Source organism: Schistosoma mansoni, chromosome 5 (assembly GCF_000237925.1).
Source record: "Schistosoma mansoni strain Puerto Rico chromosome 5, complete genome".
NCBI classification, from domain to species: domain Eukaryota; kingdom Metazoa; phylum Platyhelminthes; class Trematoda; order Strigeidida; family Schistosomatidae; genus Schistosoma; species Schistosoma mansoni.
This window is the reverse complement of record NC_031499.1, coordinates 2,804,475-2,824,076: the sequence shown is the minus strand read 5'-3', so window position 1 is coordinate 2,824,076 and position 19,602 is coordinate 2,804,475. Positions and strand designations below refer to the sequence as shown.

At 32.2% G+C, this 19,602-nt stretch overlaps 1 protein-coding gene across 1 annotated transcript in view; it reads left to right on the top strand.

Moving 5' to 3' along the window:
* Smp_153440 (neuropilin (nrp) and tolloid (tll)-like) overlaps window positions 1–19,602 on the top strand; it is a gene marked incomplete at both ends in the record, with an annotated part of 54,443 nt that overhangs the window by 6,418 nt on the left and 28,423 nt on the right. Inside the window, 2 exons of the mRNA XM_018797626.1 lie at window positions 3,574–3,875; window positions 10,500–10,763. Of these exons, the coding sequence (XP_018652649.1) occupies window positions 3,574–3,875; window positions 10,500–10,763 (566 nt within the window). The remainder of the gene's footprint in view (window positions 1–3,573; window positions 3,876–10,499; window positions 10,764–19,602) is intronic.

Here is a 19,602-nt window from a genome sequence, read left to right as displayed (position 1 = left end):
CGGCCGTCCAGTGCTTCCAGGTTTTTCCTGATAGTCTAACTTCAATTGACTCACGCTTTTAACCATGAAAATACTAAAATTTCCACAAAAACCCCTTCTGATTCTTTATTTTTTACCAAAGAAACTTATATTGATAAGGTATATTTATTGTTTGTTTGTTTTTTAAGTTTAGACATAATGGAAATAAAAGATTATACTCTTAATAATTCTTGGGGAAACTTTTGTGAAAAGTTTTAGGAGTAACTTAGACAACAATTGATTATGGTATTTTCATATTGATTGGATTATGACCATATCCATTACTGACTTTTAAGTTTGTTCTCTGTGAACTTATTGAATCTTAAGTCCATAAAGTTTGATAAATACACTCGTGTTTTTTTACACAATCTACTATTTACTATAAAATGTCTCCTGAACATTATATATTCAATATATTTTTCTTTATATAAAGCTGAATAACTTCTAGGGTCTGGGAATTAACTAGAAAGTCGTTATTTAAGCTTTCAAGTACACTATTCACCGTCATCAAGTTATGGTAGTATGTTTCTAATACATTGAAGTTGGATCAGCTTCCATATGTAGATGAAATTTACTCAAAGATATAGTGGTACGAGATCATGATTTTTATTGCATAATTCGCTTGTGAGATTCCAGTTGACGATTGGCAGATAGTTTTCAGATCAATATCAACTAGAGATCCTTCAAAAACCAATAAAGCAGTAGGTAGTTGATTTATCCTATGACAGTGGACTAAAGGTATTATGCTTCCCGAAAAATGTCTGATAATTCCATGTTAGATTTTGTGTGTAATCCTTCAGAGTTACAAACTTAGTTAGAACCAGGCATCCAATTGAGCTCTGCATTTTTATAGTCCTAGCAAAATTGGTGATATAATCTTGCTTTAGTTTATGTGGTTAGGTATGTAACCAATAATATTTTCATGGACGAGTCGATAACGTGATGGCATTTGAAGCAAAAGGTACTGAGTTCGAGTCCCAGAATGAACATCAACTCTGAGATGCAGGTACATTCAGCTAACGAGTCCCAAATGGGACGGAACGCGCGTCAAACTGGATCCCATTGCTAGCCACTATCCATCTTTGCTTACCATGCTTGTGAATTAAGGCTATATCGAGGCGATACACACAGTATGCACATATGCCAATCGAAGACTGTTCAGTTGCAGTCCTAAAACATCAATGGGAAGATTCAAACAACACAATACCAAGCGAATTTTCATGATATTTATCAAAAAAAAGATGTTTGTAGTGTAGTCCTACAACAAACCATCATTGAACATACACTGCTAAGTAAGGAAGTATTCAAGAAGCTTTTAACTAATTAATAGTTTAGCGAAAAATTTGTTGAATAATTCCAACAGTTACAACAGTTACTGTTACTGTTACAACATTCAAGGGTAATTTTCATAGTATACTTAAACTTTACTTATTTCCTAAATGCCCATTATCATGTCAATTTTGTAGAATCTGTCAGTTTATGGATATTTCTTCAATGCTTTAGGAAATAAGTAATCTGAATGTAAAATGCTAAACTACCTATGTGATACTAATAATGTGAATAAATTCTAAATTCGTTATTTGTTCATGAATTTCCATCAACGTCAATCAATCAAGATTTGTTACTGTATCGCAAACAAATTTATTATTAACAAAGATGGATAGTGGCTAGCATTGTAATCTAGGAGGCACGTTTTATCCTATTTGAGACTCGTTAACTGAATGTATCTGCATCCCACAGAGTTGATGTTCTCTCCTGAATTTGAACTCAATACCGTTCACTTTAAACTTCATTGCATTATCTTTTTATTACTGAGTCCTGATAGTCACCTGCTTGTGCATTGTGGTGAAGTTTAAATTCACTTGCTATTATTTGCTTGTGTCTTCCCATTGTTATTTAGAACTGCAATGGATCAGTCTCCGTTCATATCATCAGTTTAACTACTAACTATACTTTGTGTTTACACAAAAATCGTTAATCTGTTATGCTTGTAGAATTGATTGTATTTCATGCCTAGTAAAACCAATAATTAAATATTAACGTTATGATTATGGGAGAAGAGAATCACTTAACTACATAATACTCAATGAATATAATATTATAATTAAAATGACTTCTTACATAATAACCAATCGATTAATGGTAAAAAAGCAGTGACCAGTGGAGTTCAACCAGGTCTGTTGTGAAATATCAACTCACTGAAGACAATGGTGGACTATTGCTCAATTTTGTTGATCGATTGAAGTTAGACATTAACACCGTTGGATGCCGTCTCAGTGGTCTAGGGATTAAGCGCTCGCGCGTGAGACTGACAGGTCCTGTGTTCGAATCACGCAAGTCGGGATCGTGGATGCGCACTGCTGAGGAGTCCCACGCTAGGACGAAACGGCCGTCCAGTGCTTCAATTGACTCATGATTTCAACCATAAAAAAACTACTAAAATCTCCAGAAAAAACCCGTTCCGATAAAAATAAAAATAACTAACTCATCAACATGACTACATTTCTGTTCTTCATCATTATATTTTAATGTGTTTGTAGGAAACGATAATGATTTTATAAAAATATATGTAATTTAATAGTTGAATTCATGAGTTAATTAAAACTAGACCATCATGGAAAACCTGAAAGAATTGGACGGACATTTCGTTCTAGTATGTGACTCCTTAGCAGTGCTCACCTTTGATTCTGCTCTCAAGATTCAAATCCAGAACCTATCGATCTCTCGCACGAATACTTAACCTCTAGACCATTGAAACGACATCCAACATTGTTAATTTATCTAACATATCATTTCAACAAATAATCAACTTTCTTCTCATTGTTCATGTATATATATATATATATCTATCTATTATATATTTTAGATTATCCATCATCAATAAACTGTAATATAAACAAATGAAGTTACAAATTCTTATATTATTCTATCATTATAATTTATATTATTGTTTCATTCAAATTATAATTAAATCTAATCAAAATTTCATTTATTCAATTAGTAATTTATTGATTCAATCAATTATTGATTATATTTACATTTTATTGATTATTTTTATCATCATCATCATCATCATCATTAACACATTGAATTATCAAAAAATTAAACAAATTTTCATTATTCATTTATATAACAAGTGTTTACCATCCATTACTACTAATAATACTACTAATAATATTGTTAGTAGTATCAGTAGTTCAGTTATTTTCTTTCTTCAACAATCATATGATTATTATTTAAATCTATTCTATTTATTAAAATTATGTTCATAGAATTATTTGATTGGAGATGGTATCATTATTATTATTATAAAAATTGGAAATCAATAATAATCATTTATTTGAAATCGATAATTTATATGGATTTATTGATTTTATTATTAAATTTAAATAAAATTCAATCAAATTTTATTAATCAATCAAATATGTCTTTCAATAAAAACATATCTTATAATTTATATAATAATAGTAATATAAAAAATCAATACATTATTGATTATCATTCTTATCATAATATATCAAATATTCAAATAATTCATAAAATTGAACGTCGAAGTAATTCAAAACAACAACATCAAGGACAACATCAAGGACAACCTCATGGACGACAGGAACAAATTACAAATTATAATGAACCTGAAGAAATTACAATACCTGATTATACATTACCATATCAAGATGTTAAATGTATGGAATTTATTCAATCAACTGAAATTAAATATATAAAAGATTCATCAATGTTAAATGGTTTTTTTGGTATGTCTAATTTACCTAAAAGAACAATTGAATATAGTTTTCAAACACCTAATTATCCATCACCATATCCATTAAATATTGAATGTATTAAAGTGATTGCTGGTAAGTTTATATACAGATTAATTACTTTTTCTTTTTACAAAAATGAATTTCAACAGTTGAATTCATGAGTCAATTAAAAGTAGACCATCATAAAAAACATGGAAACACTAAACGGCTATTTCATCCTAGTATGAGACTACTCATCAGTGTAGACAGTTATGCACATCAGACAATAGATGAAAGATTGCACAAGATCACGAATCGATTAAAGTGGTCTAGAAGTTTAGAGTTCACACGTGAGACAGAAAGTCCTGGGTCTGAGTTTATGCGTTAGGGATCATGGATGCGTACTGTTAAGGAGTCCCATAATAAAATATAATCATTGTCCAATGTTTCCAGGTTTTCATTTATGATTTATCTAGAGTATGTTCATGATTCAAACTTTAAAAATTCACGTTTATGAAAACTGAAGCATTTGTTAACCTTACTTGTTATGAAGTCGAACTTGTCAGATTTATTAAGCAAGCCAAACATTGACTTTATCATGTTACAATAAAAAAGAGGTGATTTTTAAGTAAGAACCGATTCTTCTTTTCAATAAAATTATCATTCTTGTTATTATTTTTATCGTGAAGATAATACGTTAAATGTGACAGCTAAAGATTTAGGATTGTATCTTGAGTTGTGACCACGGATAATGTAAAGTTCTAAGTACATACAAAATAATTTTGATGATTTGCTATCGTTTTTATTAATGATTGCTCAGTTAGTATCAATCTAATTAATCAATCATCTAGTAGTGATCGATGAAACGACTACCTATCAAGTCGTAATGTGACTAATGGTTTAAAAAACATTTACACTGTATTCAAACTTTAGCCGATTCATAATACTCAACAAAACAAACCCTGCTTAACCTGAGTTCCATATTATTTATCACTTAACAACAAAGCCTACATAGGATCTTGAAGCAATTACTTTTTATTGAAGAAATTTCATCTTATATCACACAGCTTCATAATCTGAAATTTTATAGTTGTGAACAAGAGCACAACTAGGGGAAAATCGACTGTATTTAAGCACTAGTTACAGACTATCTCATTAAATTCTGATAACCATAAAGTAAACAATTAATTTTCAAAATAACAATCAATCGTCTCAATCTTAAATGTTCCTTCTGCAAATATCAGTCCATCTTCTCTGATTTCATTGTTTATGCATTTTCCTACCGATTGTGCTTCATTCCTGTTCTTTCGTCATCGATCTTCTGCCAAAAATACATTCTATGCCTGAACATCACCATAAACTACTTATGTGATTATAAGTAGACCACATCACATTATCACAGAATCATTCAAGCAATAGTTGACCTCTTGTATATAAACCATATTATGAACTTCAATCCCCCACAATTTTTTTCTCGAAAAAGTTTATTGTTTCCAAAATAAAAATAATAATTTTTTTTGTTTTTATCAAAATAACTTAGACAATTCATTGAATTGATGGTGAGTATATAAATAAAATTTTAAAAAAAAAGATTTAATTATAATTTATTTATAAAAGAAAAAATGGAAAAAAAATTTTTTTTCTTTTCTTCTAAATAAAACCATAACAAAGACAATAACACCAATAAATTTTTTTTCAAAAAAAGCAAAAAAAAGAAAAGCAAAACAAAAAAAAGTTTCATTTTTCCGTATATATATACATAGTTTCACTTAAACTTCATTTTGTATGTTACATTCTATATGTTCTATTTATTTATGATGAGCACTTATCTGTTTAACTTACATATAAACACACATATACACATACATACACATATAGACACACATACAGTGTTGCCTTGGCGATTATCACCATATCTATATCTTGTTTTGGTTTCTATGATAATAATAATCAATCAATCGATTATAAATTGTTTATTTATTATGATTATTAATATTGTTTTTTTTTTTGCAATAAGCAATTTGTTAGCGAAAAAAGAAAAAGGGAATCGGTTCAATGAATTTAAATTAATTTTTATTTTTATAAATAAAGTTTTATATTTTTTGAAAAAAAAGAGGGAAGTGACATTGAAAACAAAAACTGAAATGTGTGAGAGGATAAATGACGAAATCATTTAATTGGATCGAAAAAATTTTTTTTCTTTTTAAAGAGTAATATTTATAGTAGTGTAGAGAACTTATTCTTCTTCTAATTTTTGAACTAGAATTCGGAACCGTTTTTATGAAATTTAGTGTGCCTAAAACGAATTTAGCTAGATAATATGTGCCAACTTTGAAGTATATACGAATTTCCATAATTGAAAGCATTAGTCAATTGAAGCTAGACCACCAAGGAATACGTGAAAGCACTGGACAGCCATTTCGTCCAATTGTGGGACTATGAAAATACTAAGATCTCCACAAAACCCTTTCTGATATGTATATTTATTTGTATATATGAACATGTCTGTCTCTCTAACCACATATGTAAATGTCTATGGTTAGTTACAATGAAGCAGGAATCTTTGCGTGTGTAATTAATGAAGATAAATTTATATTTGAATAGTGACTGTTTTTAAATTTTTGTTTGATGACTGATGTTATCCGTCACGTTTTTCGTGTTTATTTATTCATTATTTTTGGACATGTTTATAACAGACGATTACATATAAGCAATAAATAAAATCTTTGATGAAAGTTGCACTTCAATTGTATTTATTTATTGAAACACATAAATATTGGTACAAGGAAGCACCAAATAGATATGCGCCACACAAATCAAATTAGATTAGGGGACCAAACCCCGAGCCTTTGACCTAAAGATCTGAACTACAAGGCTGTGGAGCATTGTAAGGAGATGCAGTCCCATCGTAGTCGGCAACCGATTATTGATTCATACGCCATTCGTTCCTTCAGGATACTGGACCCCATGTGCACTAATGGTTTGGAATGAGGGTTTTTCAACTACCCTAGGTGAACTTTCCTTGTCCACCAACCCGGTTAGAGCTCCGGACATTCGCTTTTCGTCCTCTCGATTTCGTAAACAACACCTCCGCGTAGCGATTAGGAATTTCCTGAGTGGCCGTATACGTGTGGCCATGTGAGAGCATTTGGAGAGGGAGAGCGGACTCTCTCCACTCTCGGCCGTACCAGGACATTTGGGGGCAATACTTCAATTTTAAGCCCTATTATACTACATGAGTTAAAAATTGATTGAAATAGCTCGTCAAAAGACATAAGTTGAACAGTGAAAATCTAGTACATGACCTTGGCAATTTTAAACGACGTAAAGCAAATTTATTGTCTGGATTATTTTTATAAAAAAAATTGGAAGTGATTTTCCCTACTGAATGACATAATGAATAGTATTGAGTTTGCTTATGAAGATTATGATTATCAGGTCTTAATTTATTAATCATTCTAAATTCATCATTGAAAGTAAATAATGCTCTGTAGAAACCTATTTGATCAGCTGTCTTTCTAAGAAATGTGGAAATACAGCCATAAAGTTTCCTGTGTTTATTTGATTTTCACTAATCAATTGTTGATCTACAAATGGGTTTTTAATAGAACAAAATAAGACACATTCGAAGAGGGAAGAATCAAGGTTATCTTAATGAAATTCCTGTGCGAAGAAGGGGATGATTTGAAAAATTTTTAACGGTGAAGATAAATGGAGGCTGGTCACTGTTAGAAAACTTATTAAGACATAGTTTCTGTCAACTATACACAATTCAAAGAGTTATAATATAGGAATTCTATGCAATATTAATTATTTTGTGTCTAGAATTCGATTGTCATTATTATTAATAATTGAATATAAATATACTTAATGATATATTACTGTTGTATGAAAGCATAACATGGTGATGTCAAAACCTACTTCTTATGTATGAGAAAATCTCAATACTACTGAAATAGTGACAGTTTCAAAGTTAATTTGACGATGAAAACTTCCCCCATATTTGTTTGATTATTTCGATCAAACTACTTATTAGTAATAACAATTAAATGTAGATTATGATGCAGTGATTTCGATGGAGTTTCATTGTCTGAAGGGATTCGTTTACTTACGAAGTGTTTACTGTTCCTCTGGACAACGTCATCTTCAAAAATTTCGGGTAGAAATGAAATATTGGAACTCATCTATATTTGGCTAACAGCTCAAAGATTAAAAAATCTCGCTCAGGAAATGAAACTCCATCAAGATCATTCATGTCAGCTATAAAGCTTCTTCACTGTCTATAATGAATTACATTTTCTTAAGGAGTGGTTTTCAGAAAATAATTGTTTTCGCTTGAATTCTTCAGTAAAGCAAATTTTGCAGTACACTAGTATAAATGAGTGCTATTAGGAAACAAAAGCTTATATCAAATAGATAATTATTGAGAATTGTGATGTAAAGATCGAACGTTTTCTTCCAGTATAGAACATTATGTCCTATTGCTCACTTAAGTAATTAATCTACATTTTCTTGCTCTTCCCCACCTATTTATGTAGAGTAGAGAGTGTAAGAATGTATACGATGATTTGATATTATAGTTAGTTTGAACTCATCAGTAAGACGCTTTTGGGATTTTGAGTGGAATGACGCACTTAGGTAGATTCGAAATCTCATTACCAAGCTCTACAGTTTACGAAAACTCAGCTTAACCACTCAGAAAGCAACATCATTATTTTATATTAGGTTAGTTGAGGCTCGAATCATTCTTAGGTCATGTCCTCGATTATGAAGTTGTCAATATGATTCTGAGTACCTCATAGATCATAACTGTCTGATATCACGAAACCTTGATTTATGAAGTGTGAATGTTTTCATCCAAATATGTAACATATATATTACTACTGGATAATATTTCATTTGTCATTTGAACTGGATTAAGTAGATACATATTTGAACTTCATAAAATGTATATTAGTTATTAATTTAGTAATCATGGTAGATACTTAGCATTGTTTGTTTGAATCTTCCGATTGATGCTTTAGAACTACAGCTGATCAGTCCTTAATCATCAATGGGAAGATTCAAACAAACAATATTAAGTGTATTTAAACTTCACCCGATTGCACAAGCAAGTGTCTATCAGGACTCAGTAGCTGAGTGGTTAACGTGATGGCGTTTGAAGCAAACGTTTCTAGGTTCGGGTCCCAAAGTGAACATTTATTCTGAGATGCAGGTACATCCAGCTGATGAACCCCAAAGAGGACGGAATGCGCGTCTTGGTTTCCACTGCTAGCAACTATTCATCTTTGCTTATAATGTTAGATATTTTCATAACTGAGTTTTTTGTCTAATTAAATCGTTAGATCAATGATACCAAGAATAAGTGAGGAATGCTGACACGAAATAAGTCGAACAGTAGTACTAAAGTCAACGAGAACGCAAGTGGGGACAACTGAATGTAGTGAAACATTATAAAATATTTTGATAAAATCTGAGAACCATACAGTAAATATTTCAATTTTAGAATGTCAATCAGTTGTCTCAGACTTCATTGTTCCTTCGTTTCCACACCAATCACTTGGTATTCTCGTTCTTTTCACTTCGATTTTAGTAACCTTATTCTGCCAGGCATTTCACTTTCGCTTGATCATGCATACTATTTATATCTATCGACATCAGTAGAACACACCACAGTACCCCTCACTTGTTAGAAGAAATACCACACTCATCTGATCATGTACAAACATAAGCATTTAAAAAATCTACTGTCATATTTTCAGCGGTAAGGAGACGCAATACAATAACTATGGGTAATAACAAATGACCTTTAGAAAGCTTAAGAGTTACTTGAGGATTAAAACGTGTACTGGTTAGTGAGTACAGATCCTGTTAAAAATCTGAAGATTCAGATCTGTACGTTTTTGAATAATCTCACCAAAGCTAGATAAACAACAGGAGATAAGTAAACCATCCAGCTCAAAAGAACACAGTTCCAGTAGATTCATCCTCCTAAAGTACAAATTTTCTCCATCAAATTATGAGATGACAGTTGAGAGTCAAAATGTTTGTTTATTCGAGTTATGTAATCATAAATGTGTCTAAATTTCAAATTAACAGATGTTAGGCAAATATTAAAGCTTTGAATATTATCCTTTTTAGAGTTTATATCTGTACATTGATGAAAAGTAATAAAACTAGACAAAATAACCATTAGTGTTGTCAGTAATTTTCATCAGGAACCGTTGATAATTCCTAGAACATGTCTCCAGGAGCTAGAGGAATGCTAAAAATATTCTGCCAAATTAATGTTTTGCAGGGACTTCTAAATGAATCGTAGAAGACAATCAAAAATGTCTTAACTAATCTGACTGAAGAATTACCGATTCTGCTATTCATTCTGGAGATTTCTTCAGAAGCTTCTTACGTCTTTAGATCGTACATTATCTTATAAATATCCGTGATCGTCAAACATGAATTTAACTTGAGAGTAGATCTTTTCCTACTTCACACCATTTGTATTACATTTAGTGTCCAATTGTATAAGACTCTTGAGAACTAGAAAGCAGTTAGGAAGTCAATATCAAGCGATCTACATGCAAAGTAGATAAGCTTTTCAATTCTTACTAATTTATAGTGAAATTATTGGTATTTTGACGTATTTGACGTATTATGTAATTCACATAAGTATGTTTTATTATAACTCAAATGTATAAAAATCTCCTGACTTCCCCCCAAACTTTGTTTTTTTTCACACAGCACCTACAGATCAACATCGTATTGTGTTACATTTTCGTGGAACATTTGAATTAGAACCAGAATCACATTGTACAACAGATTTTTTAGAAATAAGAGATGGTGCTTTTGGATTTACTACATTATTGGGAAGATTTTGTTCAAAACAAGTACCTGATTTAGGCGCTGGTCTCATATCAACTGGTCAGTATATGTGGTTACGATTTCATAGTGATTCAACTATTGCTCATAGAGGATTTCAAGCAGTTTATCGGTTTATTCAAACAGGTAAATCACACTGATAGGTATATTTTTTTATAAAATGGTTTTGTGAAGATTAGTTTATTATATATATAGTATTTGTCATAGACCTATTTCAGTGCGGTCATCACTGAATACCCAGATACATTGGACAGATATTTCGACCTAGTATAGGAATTCCTAAGGATACCTGATGGTCTTGAGTTTGGTCTTTAGTGCAGTTGTGTTCACACACTTCTGAGAAGTTCTATAATGGAAAGAAACAGTTGTTGATCTTTTGCTGGTTCTCACAGACACATCAACTGTGGTCAGTCTATAATGACATGTATTGTATTAGTTTTCTGTTGGAATCAGTCATTATTGTAAGTAAAGGATGCTTATGACTATGAATTGGTTTTATCTAGACAATTCTTGAAATCTCAGAACCATTAGATAGTTTAAGATTACTTAGAAATGTTCATTAACGACGTAGCTAGAGAGTGAATTCAATATTCTCAGTCTCAAAAATAGTGAGTTGGCCTTAGACCAGCGAGTCGAAATCAAATGGCGAGCATTTCATTCTAAATTAGTTCATGGTATTTCATAATCACCATTCTTTCCTAACAGTGATATCTGTCTCGCTACTAGAACTGAGAGAAAAAGTTAGAAAACCTATAAAGTTTTGTTTTATTCAACTACCCACAGAGCTATAAGATATAAACAAATACATAATTTTAAGTTTATTTAATCACTGAATGGGCGAACATCTTGTTAGTTAAATGTAAAATCTTTTACATATTGATGATTGACACAGAAACAACTGCTAGGTGATCCACTTCAGGAATACACTATATATTCATCTATGTACCTCTAGGGTTAATTCTATTTGAAAGAGCTTAGCATAGTTTCTCACACCATCCAGTTCTTGAAATAATCTTCCAAACTCTAAGAGTTCTACGCACCCGCAGTTGATAAAGCTTAAAGAATAAACGTTATTTAAATATTCGTTAATACTATTGGACAAAAGCTAATCCTGATTAATTAGATAGTGCGAATATACACACATGTATACATAAATGCATATAAACATGTACTGAATAAATCTTTTCAAATTAGTGGCTACATTGTAACTTAATAGATGAAAGTCGATAAACTCTAAGACCTCATATGACATGATAGTAGTTGTAATTCAGTGAATAAATTTTTGTTAACATTCTAGTCCTGAAGCTCAGTCTTGGCACCTTTGACTATGACAATGTGTAGTGTGGTTGAAATGTCACAAGATTACATGTGTATATATAATAGAAAACATATTTATCCACTTCTGTTTCATTTTCAGGTTCACACAAGCCAACGGATAGTGTTTCACGTGAGTTTATCTTTTTTTCTTTAAAAAAGTTATTTGAAGCTTTATGTTTAAAAGTAATACCAACTTCTATATTGAAATTGCGCGTGATGAAAACCAAAGACTGATGATAAGGATTTATTTTAGATTCTAAAAATGAATCAAAGTGATACATGGACACACTAATTTTTTTGTACAGTCGAATTTTCAATCAAAATTTTTATATAAATTAACTGAATCAAATTTAATATCAACTGATAAATGATTTACTTTCTGAACATATACTGATCCATTTTCAAAATGATTTGGTTTTACTATTTCGATTCTGTCGTATCCGTTTTTTCAGATTAAACATTAATTCACCAATAACTTGTAATAAATAATCAGTCACTCAGTCTTGAATGCTGTTAGAGGTATAAGAGCGGTTATCACTTCCCAGTTTCCCACATCATGGGAGGGTTCTTCTGAAGGTACCTGAAAAGGAAATGGGGTTACGGGTGGTCTTAGTGACCTGAGTGTGTGACCGCCGTGACCAAGAAACAACCACTTGAGGTCGGTCACAGACGACTTTTTGTGGATTATTTTAGTGTTAGCAGCGAACTTGTTGAAACCTTACCACCGGAGACGGATATCCGTGGGATAAGACGAGGTATGCATTTCAAGGTCAACCTTTTTTAATCCCACCCTTCCTTGTGGGAAGGCAGTATCGCTGTTATGCTGGTTGTCTGAAGGAAGCACCTTACTGCCGTCACACCTCTGTACAGTCAGCAGTACGACTTCGCCCTTGTACCTTGAGTTTGCTGCTTTTAGTCTTGTCGCTCTTCAACCGACGTGTCTGGCATGGTAGGACCTTGAGTAACTATTGTTCCAGTTAGTGTAGTTCGACTGGTTCACTACGATAGGCAAGCCCGACCATCACGTCAAGGCAGCAACAACGATTGCGTTTAAATAGTCAACGTTCCATTATAAACTTATCACTTTAAAAAAACTATTGATGGAAATACATGTGATTCTCAATAAAATTCAGAAAAAGACTGAGCACCGTTCTGACCATCATTAGACACAGTTTCTAATCATGCAATACATTTGATGATATAAAAATGGTGATTGTAAATTTTTGTGGAAATTTTTAAATTTCATGCTTTACAAAACGAAATAATCTTAATTAAACAAGACTCACTGGAGAGCTGTTTCATTCTAGTATAATCCTAGTACGCTTAGTCACTCGCAGAGAAAATTGAAAGCCTTGAGTTCAACATCCAATAGGGTCATGAATAGACATTAGGCTGAGAAGACTTTTATTAGGGTAGAAGAGCTATACAGTGCCTCATAGTTTCAAAAGAGTGTCTAACTAAAGTCATTCTATAATTATAAGACCTAAAAAATATTTCATTTGAACAAAGATGGATAGTGGCTAGCAGTGGAATCCAGTTTGACGTGGGTTTCATCCTATTTGGGACTCGTCAACTGGATGTACCTGCATCTTAGAGTTGAGATTCACTAGCCTTAATTCAGGCTATATTGAGGCAGTCCACACAGAATGCACATATGCCAATAAGAGATTGATCAATAACATTCCTAAAGCATCAATGGGAATATTCAAACAAACAATACTTAGTGAATTACATTTGAACGTTTTTTTCTCTCTACAAAAGAATTCAATAAGTAATTAAATAAGTTACTGATTTTAGAAGTAATCGTTTGTAACAACACACACACACAAAAAAAAACAAGAAAAAGGAAAAACAAATTTACCCTCCCGTCTTTTTTTTTACTCTTTTTCATCTTGAACAATGTTCATATTTCAATATTGTTGATATATTTTTTTTTTAAAAAAAGTTTCCAATGATGTACACCTTCTTCAGAAGATTTAGTGTTTTTACTGTATTTTCCTGTTGTTGTTGTTGTTGTTATGCCTGCATATATTACTCACTACTGTTTTGAGTAATATTTAACCAATATAAGTACTTGTTAGTAAAGTAAAATTAATTTAATATATCTACTTACTATCCTTTATATTTAAGCTTACAGTAGTAGTGGTAATTATTTAGTAAATGTTTGGAGGGTATCTTATCTCCTCTCACTCTCTCTCTCTGACACTAATACATACACAAATACATATGAATATATAACCACACACATATAGGTATACCTATTCATCAACATACATATAGTCAATCTTCATAGATGAAATGTTCCATGTACATATATATAAATATGTGTATATGCGCATGTGTGGCTGTACATTGTATAACATTGAAGAGAGACACAAGAATACCGCCATCAGTGGTAACAGCTGAAACACTAATATAATAATCTTAATATTAATTGTAATAACATTATAATTTATTAGGCGAAAAAAATAACACAACAACTAGGCATAACAAAAACTCTTGTTTAATTGGAATTAATTTAGGTCACGCATATGACTACTACTAACACTACTACTACTACTACTACTCCTTCTACAAATATTACTTACTAAACGAGGCTATTTGACATTAGTTCTATGCAAAAATTCGATTAAGAAAATGATTTAAAATAAAAAGAACCCAGGGAAAAAAAAATTGTAATGAATTTTATGATTTGCTTGTACAATAAATTCAATTTATGAAGATTTTGAAATAATATAGTAATTTTATTACTACTACAACTGTGGTATGTACTACTGATGTCGATATAGATATAAGTAGTGTGTATCATCAATCAAAAGTGAAATGCCTAGCTGCAGAAGGTTAAGAAAATCGAAGAGAAGAGAATGAAAACATTGAGTGATTGGTGTGGAAACGAAGGAACAATGAAGTGAGGCAATTGATTGATATTTTGTTAATGAAATATTTACTGTATAGTTCTCAGATTTTACTAAGTGATGCTGTAATTTTGTATAGGGATACATTAGTTTGTCCACACTTGTGTTCTCGTTCACTAAGCAACTACTACAAATGATAAAACAATGACAGTTATGTGGAATGGGTAGGATTTTTGAAACTTCATAAATGGTATAATATTGTACGGATTGTAAAGATGTCGACATCTACGGGGAAGCATTGGATACCATAGACAGCTAGGATACAGCTGGACGATCTAGACTTCGCAGATGGTTTACCTCTCATATCACACATTCAGCAACAAATGCAGGAGAAGACGACCATTGTAGCCTTAGCCTCAGCAGCAGTAGGTCTTAGCATACACAAAAGGAAAAGCAAGATTCTTCGAAACAACACAACAAACATCAATCGAATCACACTTGACAGAGAAGCATTGGAGGATGTAAAAACTTTTACATATCTGAGCAGCATCATTGATGAACACAGTTGATCTAATGCAGATGTGAAGGCGCGGATCGGCAAAGCAACAGCATCATTCCCACAACTGAAGAACACACGCAACTCAAAACAACTGTCAACCGACACCAAAGTCACAATTTCCAATACAAATGTCAAGAACGTTCTAATGGATGGAGTGGAAACCTTGAGAACTACAAAAGCCATCATCCAGAAGATAGGAGTGTTTATTAACAGTTGTCTATGCAAAATACTTCGGACCCGTCGGCCAGACACTATTAGCAACAAGTTACTGTGGGAGAGAACAAACTAGTTTTCAGTGGAGGAAGAAATCAGGAAGAAGCGCTGGAAGTGCATAGGACACACTTTAAGAAAATCACTCAACTGCGTCACAAGACAAGCCCTCACATGGAATCTCAAAGGCCAAAGGAGAAGAGGAAGACCGAATAACAAATTACGTCGAGAAATGGAGACAAACATGAGAAGAATGAACAAAAATTGGGTAGAACGAGAAAGGAAGTCTCAGGACAGAATGGGTTTGAGAATGCTGGTTGGCGGCCTATGCTCCATTGTGGGTAACAGGAGTAAGTAAGTAAGTAAGTAATAAGATTTTACAGCCCTTGTGATTGTCACTGTTATTCCATTTTCATTTCGTTTTTGTATAATGATGGAAGTTCAGTGTAAGATTTTCATTCTGTTGTACTGAATCTTTAACATAATACCTAACGCTTGAAGCACTAATAGGTTATTCACGAAATTACTGAGTCTAGATAACTAAAATTCTTATGTTTATTAGTAATTAGCTGTGTTTTCCCGTTGTTTATATTCTAATTATTTACAAAGATCATTATAAATATTACAGTTTCATGAGGTTGATTCAAGTCTGAATGAAACAATTCTCGATTGAGATTGCATAATCATTTTGAGTTCTCAACTAGTTGAATGACTCTGAACTGCTCGTACTGGTTTATGCGTCATTGATCTGGTCACTAAGTCGATGTCCTAATTGGTGATCGTATCACGTGTTAATGACCAAGCGGTATGAGCATAATAAAAGTTACTAGAAACCACTCAGAATATGATTAATAAGTAGTTTGTTTTGCATTCAAATCAATGATTAATTACCCGCCTAACATTGTTTTACAGTATAAGTCACTTTACAGTTTTAAGTATAGAAATATGGACATTGTTGAATTTGATTGAAAACATGAATCAACCAATGTTAGATCAGCACTAGAAACCTGAAAGCATTGGATGATCACTTCATCCTAATATCGGACTTCTTAACAGTGGATATCTACGGTCCTACACATGAGATCTGAATCCAGGACATTCGATCTCTTGCAAGAACACTTAACCTCTAGAGCACTTAGCTGGCATTCATTGATATTAATTTAGATTGATAACTTACTTACATACTTACTTACGCCTGTTACCCCTCGTGAAGGAGCATAGGCCGCACACCAATTTTCTGCATTCAACATTGTCCTGGGCAATCCTTTCCAATTTTTTCCAGTTGTTATTCATCCTTTTCATATCTGCTTCTATTTCTCGGCGTAATGTGTTCTTTGGCCTTCCTCTTTTCCGCTCTCCTTCAGGATCCCAAGTTAGGGATTGTCTCGTGATGCAGCTTGGTGATTTCCTTAATGTATGTCCGATCCACTTCCAACGTCTTTTCCTAATTTCCTCTTCATCTGGAAGCTGGTTTGTCCTCTCCCATAAAACTCTGTTACTTATAGTATCCGGCCAGAGAATGTTCAGTATTTTGCGTAAACAACTGTTTATAAAAACTTTTACATTCTTGACGATGGTCGTAATAGTTCTCCACGTTTCAGCTCCGTACAGTAGGACTGTCTTGACGTTCGTATTGAAGATTCTCACTTTGAAATTATTTGACAGTTGTTTTGAGTTTCATATGTTCTTCAATTGTAGAAATGTTGTCCTTGCTTTGCCAATCCTCGTTTTTTATGTCTGCATCCGATCTTCCTTGTTTATCAATGATGCTTTCCAAGAACGTGAATGTTTCCACATCTTCCAGAGTTTCTCCATCAAGTGGAATTAACTTGGCTTTCGTCGTGTTGTATTTGAGATTCTTGCTTTTTCCTTTGTGTATGTTGTGGCCTATTAATGCAGAGACTGCTGCTACATTTACTGTCTTCATCTGTATTTGTTCGTATGTATGAGATAGGAGAGCTAGATCATCTTTGAAGTCTAAATCAATTTAGATTGGTTGTAAGTTATTTTATTCAATGATTAAACATACACTTATATTATTTATTATTTATATGAATTATCTTTATTTTTTAAAAAGAGGGGGGGTGTGGGAAAACATAAATCGAATTAATATTTAAACAAAATAAAATAATAATTTTAATCTTTAATCATCACGTTATCAATGAATCATTCATTTAATTTTTAAACGAAAAGAAAAAAGAAAAATAAAGAAAAAATAAAATAGAAAAAAGAATAAAAATAAAATTACAAAAAAAATTTTTTTTAATATTATTATATAGAATATACATTTATCAAATACAAAATTATTATAAATGTAATATATATTACTAAGAAAGGAATTAAATTTAATTTCTTAAAATAATAATAATAATAAATAAATGACTCATTATTAATAATAATTATAATCAGAAGGGGTTTTGTGGAGATTTCAATATTTCCATAATTGAAATCATGAGTCAATTGAAACTAGACCACCATGAAAAACTTGGAAGCACCGGACGGCCGTTTTGTCTTAGTATGGGATTCCTCAGCAGTGCGCATCCACGATCCTGCACTCGCGAGCGAGATTCGAAACCAGGACGTATCAGTCTCTAGTGCGAGTGCTTGAACACTAGTCACTGAGCCAGCATTCAACGGTGTTAATGTCTAACTTCAATCAATCCATAAAGTTGAGCAACCGTTCACCAACCGTCTTCAGTGATTTGATATTTCATAACGGACGTGGTTGAACTCCACTGTTAACTGCTTCTCACTAGAACTCTAGGATATATCTCTTGAAGTCAGTCACTAGTGAGCATACGATTATTATCAGAAAAGGTTTTGTAGAGATTTCAATATTTCCATAATTGAAATCATGAGTCTATTGAAGTTAGACCACCATGGAAAACCTGGAAGCATTGGTTAAGTGCTCTTGGGCGAAAGTGTTAGGTCCTGGGTTCGAATCTTGCGAGGTGGGATCATGAATGCGCACTGTGATTGAGAAGTCCCACAATAGGATGAAACGACCATCCAGTGATTACAAGTTTTCCATGGTGGTCTAGCTTCAATTGATTTATGATCTCAACTATGGAAATAATAATGATATTATAATTTAGATATCTAATTTTCTTTCTCTTTTTGTGGATATCAAAGTAACTTTTATAGTTGAGATCATAAGTCAATTGAAACTAGATCACCATAAAAAATCTGTGATTACTGGATGGCCGTTTCATCCTATTATGGGACTCCTCAGCATTGCGCATTCACGACAAATAAAAACAAGTGTTTCTTAGATAAAGTAATGATTTCATCTTAAAATTTTAGTGAATTTATGAAGTTTACTGGTTCTTCTAGGGTTTTTATTAGTTTTTTTTTTCAATATTACCACGTAATGTCTAACTTCAACTAATCCACAAAATTGAGCGACACATCTACTATTGTCTTCAGTGAGTTGATATCTTACAACAGACCTGGTTGAACTCCACTGATCACTGCTTCTCATTAAAACTCCAGAAAACATCTCTCAAAGTCAGTCACTAGTGAGCATATGCTGATTAATATCAAAAAGGTATTTTACATGATGTTTCCAGGTTTTCCATGGTGGTCTAGCTTCAATCGACTCAAAATCACAACTATTAAGATTAATTTTTATCAAAAAAAATAGTTATAATCACGAAAGAACATTGTAAAGTTTATTGTAATAACTTATTTACTTACGTGCTTTACCCCTCATGGAGGAGCATAGGCCGCTCATCAGCATTCTCCATCAGATGGTCGTCTAATTTTGAAGTTTCTTGTTTTTGTTAATAAATGGAAATAATCAAAAAGGGGTTTTATGGATATTCTAGTAATTTTATATAGTTGAAGTCATGAATCAATTGAAACTAGACCATCATGGAAAACCTGGAAGCACTGGACGGCCGTTTCTTCATATTGTGAGATTCCTCAGAAGTCAGTTAATAATGAACACATATTACTAAAACCATTTAAAATTTGAATGAATTTCTGAAAAAAAACGTTTTAATCAAAGTATATAATTATGTCT